At 43.7% G+C, this 12,438-nt stretch overlaps 1 protein-coding gene across 1 annotated transcript in view; it reads left to right on the plus strand.

Moving 5' to 3' along the window:
• VPS13B (vacuolar protein sorting 13 homolog B) overlaps window positions 1-12,438 on the plus strand; it is a 301,109-nt gene that overhangs the window by 38,176 nt on the left and 250,495 nt on the right. The window contains 1 exon segment of the mRNA XM_061554219.1: window positions 2,626-2,807. Within this exon segment, the coding sequence (XP_061410203.1) occupies window positions 2,626-2,807 (182 nt within the window).

Genomic DNA, 12,438 nt, shown 5'->3' on the forward strand with positions numbered 1-12,438 from the left:
CACCTGCTCGCTCGCTCGCTCGCTCTCTTCGCTCTCTCGCTTGCCGGCTCGCAAGGTCCCATTAGGGTAATCCAGAGGAGGAACCCGATCGCCAATCACCCGCCCTCAGAAAACTTAATTTAGACACGTGGCCAGGTAGTCATCGCCGCTCAATAATGACAGTCCTGTTCCCAATTCGCTGCTTTTTTTTTTCATTTCCCCCCCCCCCCCCCCCATTTCCAAAAGGCCCCTTTCGCACACTGTTTGCACTGTGCAACGGGCAGGTAGGGTGGCCTGTGAGCCTCTCGTTCAGCAAGTGGAAATGCCGTGCAGGCCCCGAGGCTCTTAAGAGCGTATTCATCGGGTCGAGCAAGGATTCGTGTTCAGTTTGATTTCTGGAACCCGTTCCCCGGCGCGCTTGCGCACACATCTAAATTGAACGCGTGTGCTTCGGAGAACACTTCATTGTAGCCATAACATGCTTATTTACCTCCTGTAAGTGCCCTTAATAGTCAGCGCTTGCCTACCAGTAGCCTGATCGGCCTTAGTTTTGCCCACCTTTTGGAAGCTATTATATTCCCTCGAACAGCGCCGTGGATAATGGCACTTGTGTTGTGGGGGTAACCTGAGAAACCTGTGGTATTACGAGCTGTTTGATTCTGTAATGGAAAGTTAGAAAACTCGAGTAATCTCTCTGCTTTCGTGCTCCCCGTGGACTTATTTAAGTGTTCCAATATGCACGGGAGGTTGCGTTGTGGCCGAGATCCTGCATCGGCAAACGTTTATTATTATTAATATTCGAAGTATACTTTACACGAAAAAAATTAAACTCTTAAAATGTTAATCTTGCATTGAAATAAATGTCGCTAAAATTGTTTGCGCAAGGAGGTCAATGTAAGCTTCACTAACCTCGCAGCATAATGTCAACTAATTAATTAAGACCGTGTTTTTTGTGCACGCTTAATTGCCGCATACTCATACCGAGTATTGAGCAGAGAGCGTATTTATGAAATGGATGTTTTGAATTGCGAGTAATATTTAGTTATTTTTTCATAAAAACGGGGACCCTGCTGATGACTTCAACCTGGCGCTCGCGCGTGCACACAGAGCCCGTGAATGCTGCACTGTGCAGGAGGAATGTCCCGTCAGCGTGATTACAACCAATTCAGAATGGCAAGAGAGTTTTACTGTTGGACAAACTTAATCCTCATGGAAGCTGCCCACCTGAGTAGACCCCTTCACAAGTCCAGGAGAAACTGGCGGTCTGCATTTTCAGCCTTGTCAGGATTAAGTGATTTTTCCTCAGAAGTGGTGCTCAAGCTTGATAGAACTTTGCTTGGCCGTGGGGCTGGCTGTGTAAGCCTTAAATCCTTTGATTATTGTGGTGATGTCAGATTACGGAGATTTAATAAGTTTTGCGAGTAGTGAAGCCAGGCTTTTGTGGCCCCCTCATTGAGGACCAAGGTAGGCATTTTAATGCTTCCACTGGTTTTGATGACGATAATTGCTATATACACGGGTGTTTATTTAGTCCACAAAATAATCCTAAATTAAGAAAGGGGTCTAGAAAGGGCCCGTTTTTTGTTTCCCCGACATCGTTTCACTACCCTCAGTCAAAACATCAGGTTCAGGCTCAAACTGGACAAGTGATGACTGGAATAAGTATGATTGGGCAATTTCTATTTCCATGAAATGTGTGTTTCATAAATAAGTACATAATACAGGCTTTTATACTCCTACACTGTGTATTAAAATAGTATAGGCATGGCCTCGGCTACATGATTAGAATTACTTGTGTTCATATTCTTAGGTTTTTTCGGTAAAGTAAAAAAAAACCCTAAGAATATGAATCATTGCAGTCACGAAAGCTTCAAATCTAGAATTACTTGTGTTCACAGAGTAGAAAATGGCGGCCCTCCTCCTACTTCCTTTCTCCCTGACGTTCTTTCCTTCCCTGGAGATGTTCAGGCCAGTCCCCGTCATCCGCGGGAGAGATGTGTCCGCTTTTCCCCGACAGAATTGTTTAGAAACCAGTAGGCAATCCGACACGATGAATTGGACGCAAACAGAAGCACGGTGGAGTGCTTTTGGAAAACTATATTTGATGTTGCCTCAAGACATATGTCCTATATCGATTAAAATTACGACCCTGTATACCGTTGTTTTTGCCCGTTTATCACATTTGTATTGTCGAATGATGATGAGCCAGTCTTAGCCAGTAGTCAATCGTCGCTCAGTGGAAGGTCTCTTATTCTCTGCTGCTGCCTCAATCATCTGGAATCTGCTTCCCCTGGCCATCCATGCTTTCAGCTTCCTGCACCTGTTCAAGTCCAGGCTTACGACTTGGATTTGTCCTCTGCCAATGACTGACTGCCTCTTCCTGTCCACAAAATGAATATGTTCACCATTTTCTGTACGGCATCTGGAGATGCTGTCGCCTTGAGGCACTATGTGCATCCAAATTGTGTTCTACAATCCAGGTTTCCCTTGGAAAAATCATCTTAGATTCTTAACTGTATACAGCCATTAATCAATCCAATACCGGACGAAGACCTCTCCAAACCACGTCACTACTTGCGTACATATATCACACAACCAAACAATCTAATGCCCGTCTGACGCATCGCTCTGATTCTGGATTTGCAGCCCCCGAGTTGGTTCTTCGTAAAGTGATCAATTTCTCGGACTGCACGGTGTGCCTGGACAAGCGCAGCGCCAGCGGAAAGATCGAGCTCTACCAGGACCCACTGATCTACAAGTGCTCCTTCCGCACCCGCCTGCACTTCACCTACGAGAGCCTCAGCGGCAAGATGCCCTCCGTCATCAAGGTTTGCTCTCACGCGTGCGCCAGATGGCTCCCGCATGGTTGGCTTACGTGCGGTGCGAGAGAAGTTCCAAGATACATTTGTTGCACGCGAGAAGTGTATCGCATGGGGCAGTTCTGTTGAGCGTTCCAGCTGTGTGGCATGGGCAAGGATGTTGGGTGTTCGATGTGTATCTATTCACCCATCCCCAAGTCCGGCTATTCCGTAAATGTTCTCAATTCAGGGCCACGACTCGACTCGTGAATCGATGAAACGTTTTGTTTACGTTGCGGTGAATGTGACGCCTACTCGTTGCTCATTTCGTCAGGGAGCGTAAACCATTACCACGTGAACTTCGGTCATCCTTTGGGCTGGCTATCGAACAAAAAGGGTCACCACGTCGCGCGCTTTCAGATGCGCTTCTGCGGCCGTCTGGAACGCTCTTCTGATATTAGGAAGTCACTTGAGAGATGCACTTTTTAAGCTAGATGGGAAAACTCAATTCTTGAGAACTGCTTTTTGTGTTTCGTTTGTTGTCCCTCCCCCGAAGCTCCGATTTGCATTGTAGTCTACGTACGGCGCTAAGCAAGTTCAACATACACACATACGTACTACACTATAAACTACACTGCAAACATTGTGATTGAGCGACGTTTTGTGAGCCTGTTGTGCGTAACATGCAGAAAAAAACGACAGTTTCTTGCGCGCGCGATTTGTTGCACGCTGCTCGAGGTCAATAATCGATAATTATCGACGAATCTGTGCACCTATAGACCCTTATTTTACACACACACACATGCCTACATGCGCAGACTTGCATGGGGCATGGAGAATGTATCCTTTGAAAACGTCCACTGTGCACACTTTCCATCCTGCTCCGCCTCGGCCCCATGTTTCACACTCTTGTAACCCACTCCCATGTTGCCCCACGCGTTGTGTCGGCACGGCGTCCGACGTTTCGCTCCACGTGCAGGGAGCCTCATTTGGGAACTGGAAGCTTCCGACGAATTCGGGAATACTCAGCGGCGACGCGCGAAACGCACAGCACGACCGCAACGTGGCTCCGTACACTTTGCCTAAATTGCAAAAAGTCTGTCGGTCTCTGCTTACAGCACACTGGTTTGTGTACTTAAGACTATTGATGCAATCATCACAGAGACGTTGACTCTTCAGGGGTATTTGTGGTTATGTGTGTGCATGTGTGTGTTGCGCGTGCGTGCATTTTGTCAACTTGGTACCACAATAGCTCTCTGTCAAAGCAATTTCGAAAGATGTTGAAGTGTGATTTCTGGAAGCCTTCAGGCGAGGCAGGTGGTGGGTGTTTTTATGCTATTTGTATGGCCGCTTAATAAAGAATTACATCTATTCCACCCATTCTAAACCTACCCACGGATGAAGACATCATACTTCACGCTTGTCAGTGCGGGCTGGTGAAGGCGGGGGGGTATGCAGGGCAGCACGGGCTCTGATATCCCACGTCACTCACACTGTGATGTCAGCTGTGGCCAGGAATCGAATGATCAAGGTTGATGGGTTCGCAGTCTAGCACGCTAATCACTGTGCACCACTGCTTCGCTCCGTGTGCCTGCATCTTACGCGTTCACTCGAATTCGTCGACTCGGCACGGAGGGCGTGCATGGGCTCGCCCCACAGCGCGATGGAGATTTGACGTCACCAGGGCGCGAGGTGACAACTCCATTCTCAGGTTGATCGGGTATTGATGGCAGGATATTTTTAAATTTTCTAATTGTCATCATTATTTTAGAAAGTGAGGTCCATATTCTTTGGGTGTTTCGGTAAAGTCACGTAGATAGGTTCAAAGAAAATAACGAAAAACTCGGACGTTTCGATCGCAACACAAGCGATCGTCATCAGGAGGAAAAAAGAGGGCGAAAGCTGCTGAGGGAGACTGCTTAGCCCCTTGTTCATCATTAAATCATTTACTTTTTCTTTCCTCCTGATGACGATCGCTTGTGTTGTGATCGAAACGTCGGAGTTTTTCGTTATTTTTTTTTAACCTATCTACGTGACTTTACCGAAAGACCCAAAGAATATGAATTCCTGCAGTTACGAAAGCTTTTAAGTCAAGATTTCAGTATGGTCCACTACTGAGCGATGTAGCTCTTTTTCAGAAGCGACCTGGCCACACATGATTGCTCAACAAAGTGGCTTATCGCGTAGAAATTTATAGCGGGAGCCAAATACTCTGAAAACGCATGTCGAGGGAAAAACCGGAGGACCCAGATAAAAAATATACGCAACCAGGGGTAGAGAGAGAATATGCAAACTCTAAATATACAGGCGTCAAGGTAGGATTTGAACCCACGACTTCCTGTATTCCAGGTGAGGTAGTTAACATTTCACCACCGTGGCACCCTAATCTTGAGCAGTCGAATGTCGCAGATGTGTCTCTCTTGAAATATGTCTATAGGAATGGCAACTTATGAATAAGTCGATGTCCAGATTTGCCAGAAAATGTCTTCCGTTGCTGTGCAGTGGATTTTGTTCAATGCCTCTGTAAAATTGTTATGTTTCGCAGTGGTTCGGTGGTATCTTGCTCGACGGTCTGGTCGACGTTTCCACAATCGCATTCCAGGCCTCCTTTGATTATTGCTACAGTGGTCACCGACATGCTCTTACCGTTGACATTAGAACGCCAATCCAGTGCCCCGAATTCGGGGGAACTTACCAAATGCGTTTCACTTGCATTATGTCTACATTCAACTAGTACTTATTGGGGATGAGCCCACCAGGGTTGCGATTTCCGCATGGAAAATGCGGAAGGAGGGTTCAAATTTTCCCGCATTTTTGCTAAAGTCAACCGCAAACGGTGGAAAGACTACTCCTATGACCGCGCGCTTTTAACAACACGTTAATGCGTTCTATTGGAAAGGATACATCATGTACATGTGCTCGTAATCACGGCTCCGCTTTTGAATAAAGTATGTGGTTCTTGTGCGGAAATGCGGAAATCATATATTCATTCCAATCAGTAACTCAAAGCCCTACGTGATGCTGGGCCTTGCATGTATCCTTTCCAATAGAACGCATTACCGTGTTGTTAAAAGCGCGCGGTCATAGGAGTAGTCTTTCCACCGTTTGCGGTTGACTTTAGCAAAAATGCGGGAAAATTTGAACCCTCCTTCCGCATTTTCCATGCGGAAATCGCAACCCTGGAGCCCACCCACGTATGACCACCTCGTAGCCATTTTCCTCAGTGTTCAAAAGTTCCTAAGCTTGGATCTCGTAAAGTTTGTTATGGCCTTAGCTTACATTTGTCTCACCAGCTAATTTTAAACTATACAGCTCCAATTTTCGAGCGGGACTTGTGTAAAGCTCCCGAGCCTTTATCAATTCCTTTTTTTTTTATATCTGCTCGCAAATTATTTTCTGATTACGTGGTATAATCGCTGCAGCAAGGCAGAATGTAAATATCTGATTAATTGTGTGTATGTGTGGGGAGTGGTAGTGTCGCGGTTAGCTTTCTGTGCTACGAACCCGGCAACCCTTACGGCCCACGCCGGTGACGATTATCTGAACCGGTCCTGGGCCTCCTCGAGGTCGACTAGTCTCAAATGAGTACCTGGTGCGGTGTGAAAACATCGCCACTGGGGTGACAAAGGCAGGCATGGGGTGTTGGCCACCCACCCCCCAATGTCAGCCCTGCCGTGCTAAGTACTAAGATCTACATTTTGATTTAAAGCTTTCGTGACTGCAGGGATTCATATTCTTGGTTCTTTCGGTAAAGTCACGTAGAAGGGAAATAATAAAATAATACAAATAGATTTTTTTCTAATAAAAATATAAAACAATAGAACATGTTTTTATTGGTTTCGATTTTTATTATTTTATTATTTCCCTTCTACGTGACTTTAACGAAAGAAACAAAAATACTAAGATCTAGTTTTTCTACGTGTGAGGACATGGTTTTGGATCTGCCATTTGTAGTTTGGATTCGATTTAAAGTGGACCATTGTTTTGGAGGTCGAGATTAAGTTCCAAAAGTTTTTTTTGTGTGTGTGTGGGATCGGCAATCAGGTGCCAGTTTGGGATATTGGTGACACAAGCATTGGGCTCAAGACCACGTGCCAAGCAGTCGTACTGTTTAATTACCCGCACAGCAAGTACAAAATAATCTGAGGAAATTCCGACCCTAAAGTTACGCGTTGTCAAGTACACTGTAAGCGATACTTGAACACTACCACTCCGGTCACATACAAACACCGATTAATATGTATTGGCTGAAAAGTTAATCCTGCATATTTTTACTTTATCATCTGTTTTCTTTTTTATCCCCCCTCCTTGCAAAGGAGCCTGTTTATTGTTACTAAAGTTTATGTAATCCTCATCTCTTTGTCACATTTTTGTGTTCGCTCTTTCGGCTGTATTAAAATAACTCCCATGTTGTTTATAAGAATCCAAGCAACACCATTATAAGTGCTTTCCAAACCCCCTTCCAGATTTTGGAACACTTAATTTTTCACGTTTTTATTATATAATTGTTATTACAGTGATACATTACGACGCGTTACACCGTTTTCTGCTCGCAACATTTCAAGTCCTTGCAAAAAAGAAAGATCTGAAGCAAGCAAGTGCCTGGTTGGATCTGAACAATGAGTTCATTGCGCAAATACATCCAGCGTGTATTAGTGGGGTGGCACAGTGGAGGTCGTGGGTTCGATCCCGACCCTGACGCCTGCTGCTGTATATTTGGAGTTTGCGTGTCTCTCTCTCCCCGTGGCCGCGTGGATTTGTCTCTTGGACCTTTTTTCCTCCACTTTTATTTACGTGCATTTCGGCGTATTTGGCTGCTATACATTTCCACGCGATGGGCCACCTTGTTGAGCTATCATTTGTGGCCAGGCCACTTCTGAAAAAGAGCTCCATCGCTCAGTGGACCTTACTGAAATCTTGACTTAAAGCTTTCGTGACTGCAGGAATTCATATTCTTTGGGTCTTTCGTTAAAGTCACGTAAATAGGTAAAAAAAACTACGACGTTTCGATCACAACACAAGCGATCGTCATCAGGAGGAAAGAAAAATTAAAAAGGACGTCTTGATGAACAAGAGATTAAGCAGTCTCCCTCAGCAGCTTTCACCCTCTTTTTTCCTCCTGATGACGATCGCCTGTGTTGTGATCGAAACGTCGGAGTTGTTCGTTATTTTCTTTGAACCTATCTACGTGACTCTACCGAAACACCCAAAGAATATGGACCTCGCTTGTTAAAATAATAATGATGACAATGATAAAATTGAAAAATATCCTGCCCTCAGTGGGCCCTACCTGGTAAAATACAAAAAAATACTTTTGCTCCATTACAAATACGGCAACGTTAACTCGGTGGGCTGTCATCCTATTTTGCGTCGCGTACGCTGCTTGTCCATGAGACCGCCTACCCTCTTGACGTTTTGACCGTTATCGAGCAAAATCTGTGTTAACCGGCATCCATGGGGAATGGGGGGGGGGGGGGTACCGGGTAATCAAACATTTAGCACCTCCGATTAGCATGGTTGGCTACGTACGGTTCGAAAGAAGTTCATTCATTCATTCATATGCTGATCGCCTGATGATGCTAGTTGTAAATACTGGGGAAACGTCGTACTCAGATTGTAAATGCTGTGGATTTGCTTTCCAACACACCGGTGTGCTGAACAAGAAACGAATGTCATGTTCTGTTTACGTGACATACCTTACTAATTGGCTGTGTTGGATTAACTACACATTTATATTTCCGCGATCTATCCCAAAAAGAAACCCGAAATTATATCTGAGAGTTATACTTGCGGTTCACAAAATTTTCCAAGCGCATAAAACATTTCTAGAAAGAAACCGCGCATTACATTTTAACTAAGATATAAGAAATAATGTACACTTTTGCAGAGGTACTCACCGGTCAATTTGGAGCATTCAAAGTTGATTGTAGAGAGGAGTAGGGTCGTTTATACAGGACAGATAGTCCCCGAGTTACGATATTTAGATTTTACGATGGCGATAGCGATACGACAAAATTGTAAAATATTTTAAATTTCGCGCAGCAGGTGAGTACAGTACAATATGATACGTTACGATACGTTCAATGCATGTATGATACGTAGCTTTAGAGATTTCATTTTAGGGTTACCACGATACGATACGTTCAATGCATGTTAATTTTATTTTTATAGCAGATAAGATTGTTTCCTGAAAAAATCTTTCTATTAAATTGCAGTTCATATAGGTAGGCTAAGAATTTACCTTGTTTGTTTACTTTACATTCTAATGTGCATTACAGTATTGTAATTAATAATACATACAGTATATAGTTTATACAGTACGGTTCTGTAAATTGCTCTGTTTTGCTAAATTATCACCATTTCGATTTAAAGCTTTCGTGACTGCAGGATTCATCTTCTTGGTTCTTTCGGTATAGTCACGTAGAGGACGGCTGCTTGCGTTGTGGCCGAAACGTCGTGAGAATTATTTTATTATGTTTTATTTTTACTATTTTATTATTTCCCTTCTACTTGACTTTACCGAAAGAACCAAGAAGATTATCACCATTCTTTAAGACTCCTGGGTAGGCTAGGCCATCTTCGACTTACGATATTTTTGACTTGCGGTGGGGTCATCGTAACGCATCTCCATCATAAGTGGAGGACTACCTGTACACAGTTGTGCACTGCTGTATGTACGGGTGCCGTGGGTACCACCACTCTACAGTCTCCTGAAGCTTCTCTCAACACAGATCTATGATAAGCGCATGGCAAGATGCTGGATGGCTGTCGGAATTATACCGGATAAGCGAAGGGAGATTTGCATTGCCGGCTATAGCCGATGCCGGTTAATAGAGCATTCCGGATGGAAAAGTGCCGGATAACAGATTTTTTTTTTCTGCAGAGCATTGCGCTGTGTTTTTGCAGAGGTCACTTGTCACCAGTTGAACGCATTACGTTCACGAGACATTGAGAGGCGCTGTCTGCGGATGGGTTGAGTAATTTGACACTGCTGCTATTTGGGGTTCTCAGAGTAGAAAATGTAAATGCTGACGTTGAGCCGTACACAAGGTAATTGAGTTGCCTCTGCTTCTGAATGTCGTTATTTTCTTATATATTTTTTTTCTTCTTTTTTTCCCCCTCGCCCCTAAGTACCGGTAATATAATACGACCACACACATCAGTATATTGAAAAGATAATTTTTAAGTAAATGTTTATTCAAGGCGTCGCAGTTTGAAGGACCATTTAACAAATTTGACATTTCAGTATTTCTTGTGTCAGCAGTTTCTAGGTATGCTAAGTCCTCTATCGCAATGCTCGTAGATGCAGTCACCACACACGTGTCTTTGAGCTTACTGGTCGATCTGTTGTGCCATTGGTCATGAAGGGGGCTGACGTGATGTAATGACGAGCTCAATGGACTCGCAATCCAGACATCGCAAGTTCGATTAGATTCTCACAGCGATAGGTGTTTACCCTTTCAACTGGTACAAAAACTGACACCTTTATACAAGGCATCATGTTTGCAATAACCACAACACAAGCAGTCAAATTGCAAACAAAAAGAAACAACTCTGATAATGATATGCACTGTCCTTGAAGTTGATTGGTCCACACCCGAGACAGCTTTTCTTAGAGCCTAGTCTCCATTGGTGTTGGACCAGATGACGCCAAAAGGCGTACAACTCAAAAACAGCGCACTTTCGGAGTATTGAGAGCTCGGGGTAAGCATTTACACTATGAGACCTCCTTTACCAGTGGTAAAATATAATGATAGGTTTTTACCCTTTCAACTGGTATAAAGGTGTCAGTTTTGCTAAATTACGTTCTTCCAAAGATTGCTAAATTTAGCAATTTTAAATTTAGCAATCCTTGAAAGAACGTAATCAACCAGGTAGGGTGTTGACTGTTATGCTAGCCGACTATCTGTGTTGTATTACATTATATTTCTAAGTCTACTAGGTTTTGTTTTCTCTTTCATTTGTACCTGATGATGATTGCTTGTGTTGCAATCGAAACGTCGTATGCTATTATTTCATTTATTATTTTCTCTTTCCACGTGACTTTACCAAAAGAACCAAAGAGTAATTCCTGCAGTCACGAAAGCGCCAAATCAAGTTTGAGAAATTATTTACAGCGCCGTGCCGTTTGTAAGTTCACACGTTGTCAGTCGGTGCATTTGTTACTAAAATGCCATTAGAATTGGGTGCTGGTTCCTTGCTTTCAGGAGCGGTAATCGATTCTGGAAACGGTTACCAGTTTGCCTGTTATCGTTTAACAACCCTACACACAACATTTACAAATAGAAAAGAACCGATTCTTCCACATGCGATTGAACGTGCGCCAGCGTGCTTTAGGATTTATATTAATTTATTAATCTATACATCATTGCGCCTTTACCAGACAGTGAAAGCATTGCACAACACGGTGGAATTTAATTTTACAGTTTTTTTTTATCAATATGGAACGTGAGTCGTAATGAAAACAAGTTGACTTGTAACATCCCAATCCTCCTGTCAGAGCACATTTTTTCAAAGTCGTTTACAAAGATAGTCTGACTGGGGGAGCTGCTGTTTTGGCTACCCTTGGCACGTGTGGCTGTTTCTGTCCGTCTGATTAAACCCGCTGTGGATTGCAAACGAAGTGTGGCCACAAGAAAGTCATTTAAAAAAAATAACACTCCCATTTTAATTGGTTTCCTGGAATAGTTCAAATGCATTCGCTTGTGACGGTGACACCATGAATACCTGAAAACGTCTATCCGAACAGATTTTGTTAGATTGTGTTTTTTTAAACATTATTTGAAATTATATAATATATCGTGTCCATAAAGGCATAATCCGTTGTTGTACAATTATAATTACAGAGCAGTTTCGATAGCATCGTACCTCCGATTAGTATGGTTGGCTACGTACGGTACGGAAACAAAAGTACAATGAAAAGTACAGCGTACAAGTCTCATCCCTCTAAACCTCTTCGTGTCCGTTGTGGCACTGGTGATGTATGTCATTTCGAGATTTGAGGGAAAGTGCCAGGTGTTGGCTAACAATCTCACGTGTGATTGTTCCCAAACCTTCTGTTATTGATGTTGAGAAAAGATGAACGCATTTCTCAAAAACACCGTGGCATTGAAAAGAGAAATCATACGGGTGACGTTTGGGCCAATGGTCCTTGTACATAGCACGTAAGAGAAATCTCCATTTCCCGAAACGCCACCTATTAGCAGAGGTTTTTAGTGTTAAGGGCACGGGTGTAATTGACGAATGCGTTGGCTCTTATTTTGTTATTTGTGCTTGGAACACCAACGTAGCAGCATCATAAATCGTTTGTGCTGTTGAAGATCACTCCGGCGTTTTTCTTTCTTTGGCACACGCACATTACCTGTCACGTAATCCCAACATTCACCCACACAGTTCAAGCCGCTGTCTAAGAGTGGATTATTCTTTTATGGATTCCCTGCATATACAAGTGGGATGATTTAATGCCTCCCCCCCCTCCACCGTTTATCCTTATAATCTTGTGCCGTTAGCAAGCACCTATATAGGCTAGCAGAGCACACTAGGAGTTGCCAACCATGTGTGGCAAACCATGCCCGGCCGCCTTTCGCCTCCAGGTTGTTGAATTTTGCAGGCTGTAACAGGCACCCATTTAAGTCTGAGTTGACCCTAGGGTGGCTCAGAC

The sequence above is a fragment of the Lethenteron reissneri genome, chromosome 19 (assembly GCF_015708825.2).
Source record: "Lethenteron reissneri isolate LAM-NWPU_2019-01 chromosome 19, ASM1570882v1, whole genome shotgun sequence".
NCBI lineage: Eukaryota > Metazoa > Chordata > Hyperoartia > Petromyzontiformes > Petromyzontidae > Lethenteron > Lethenteron reissneri.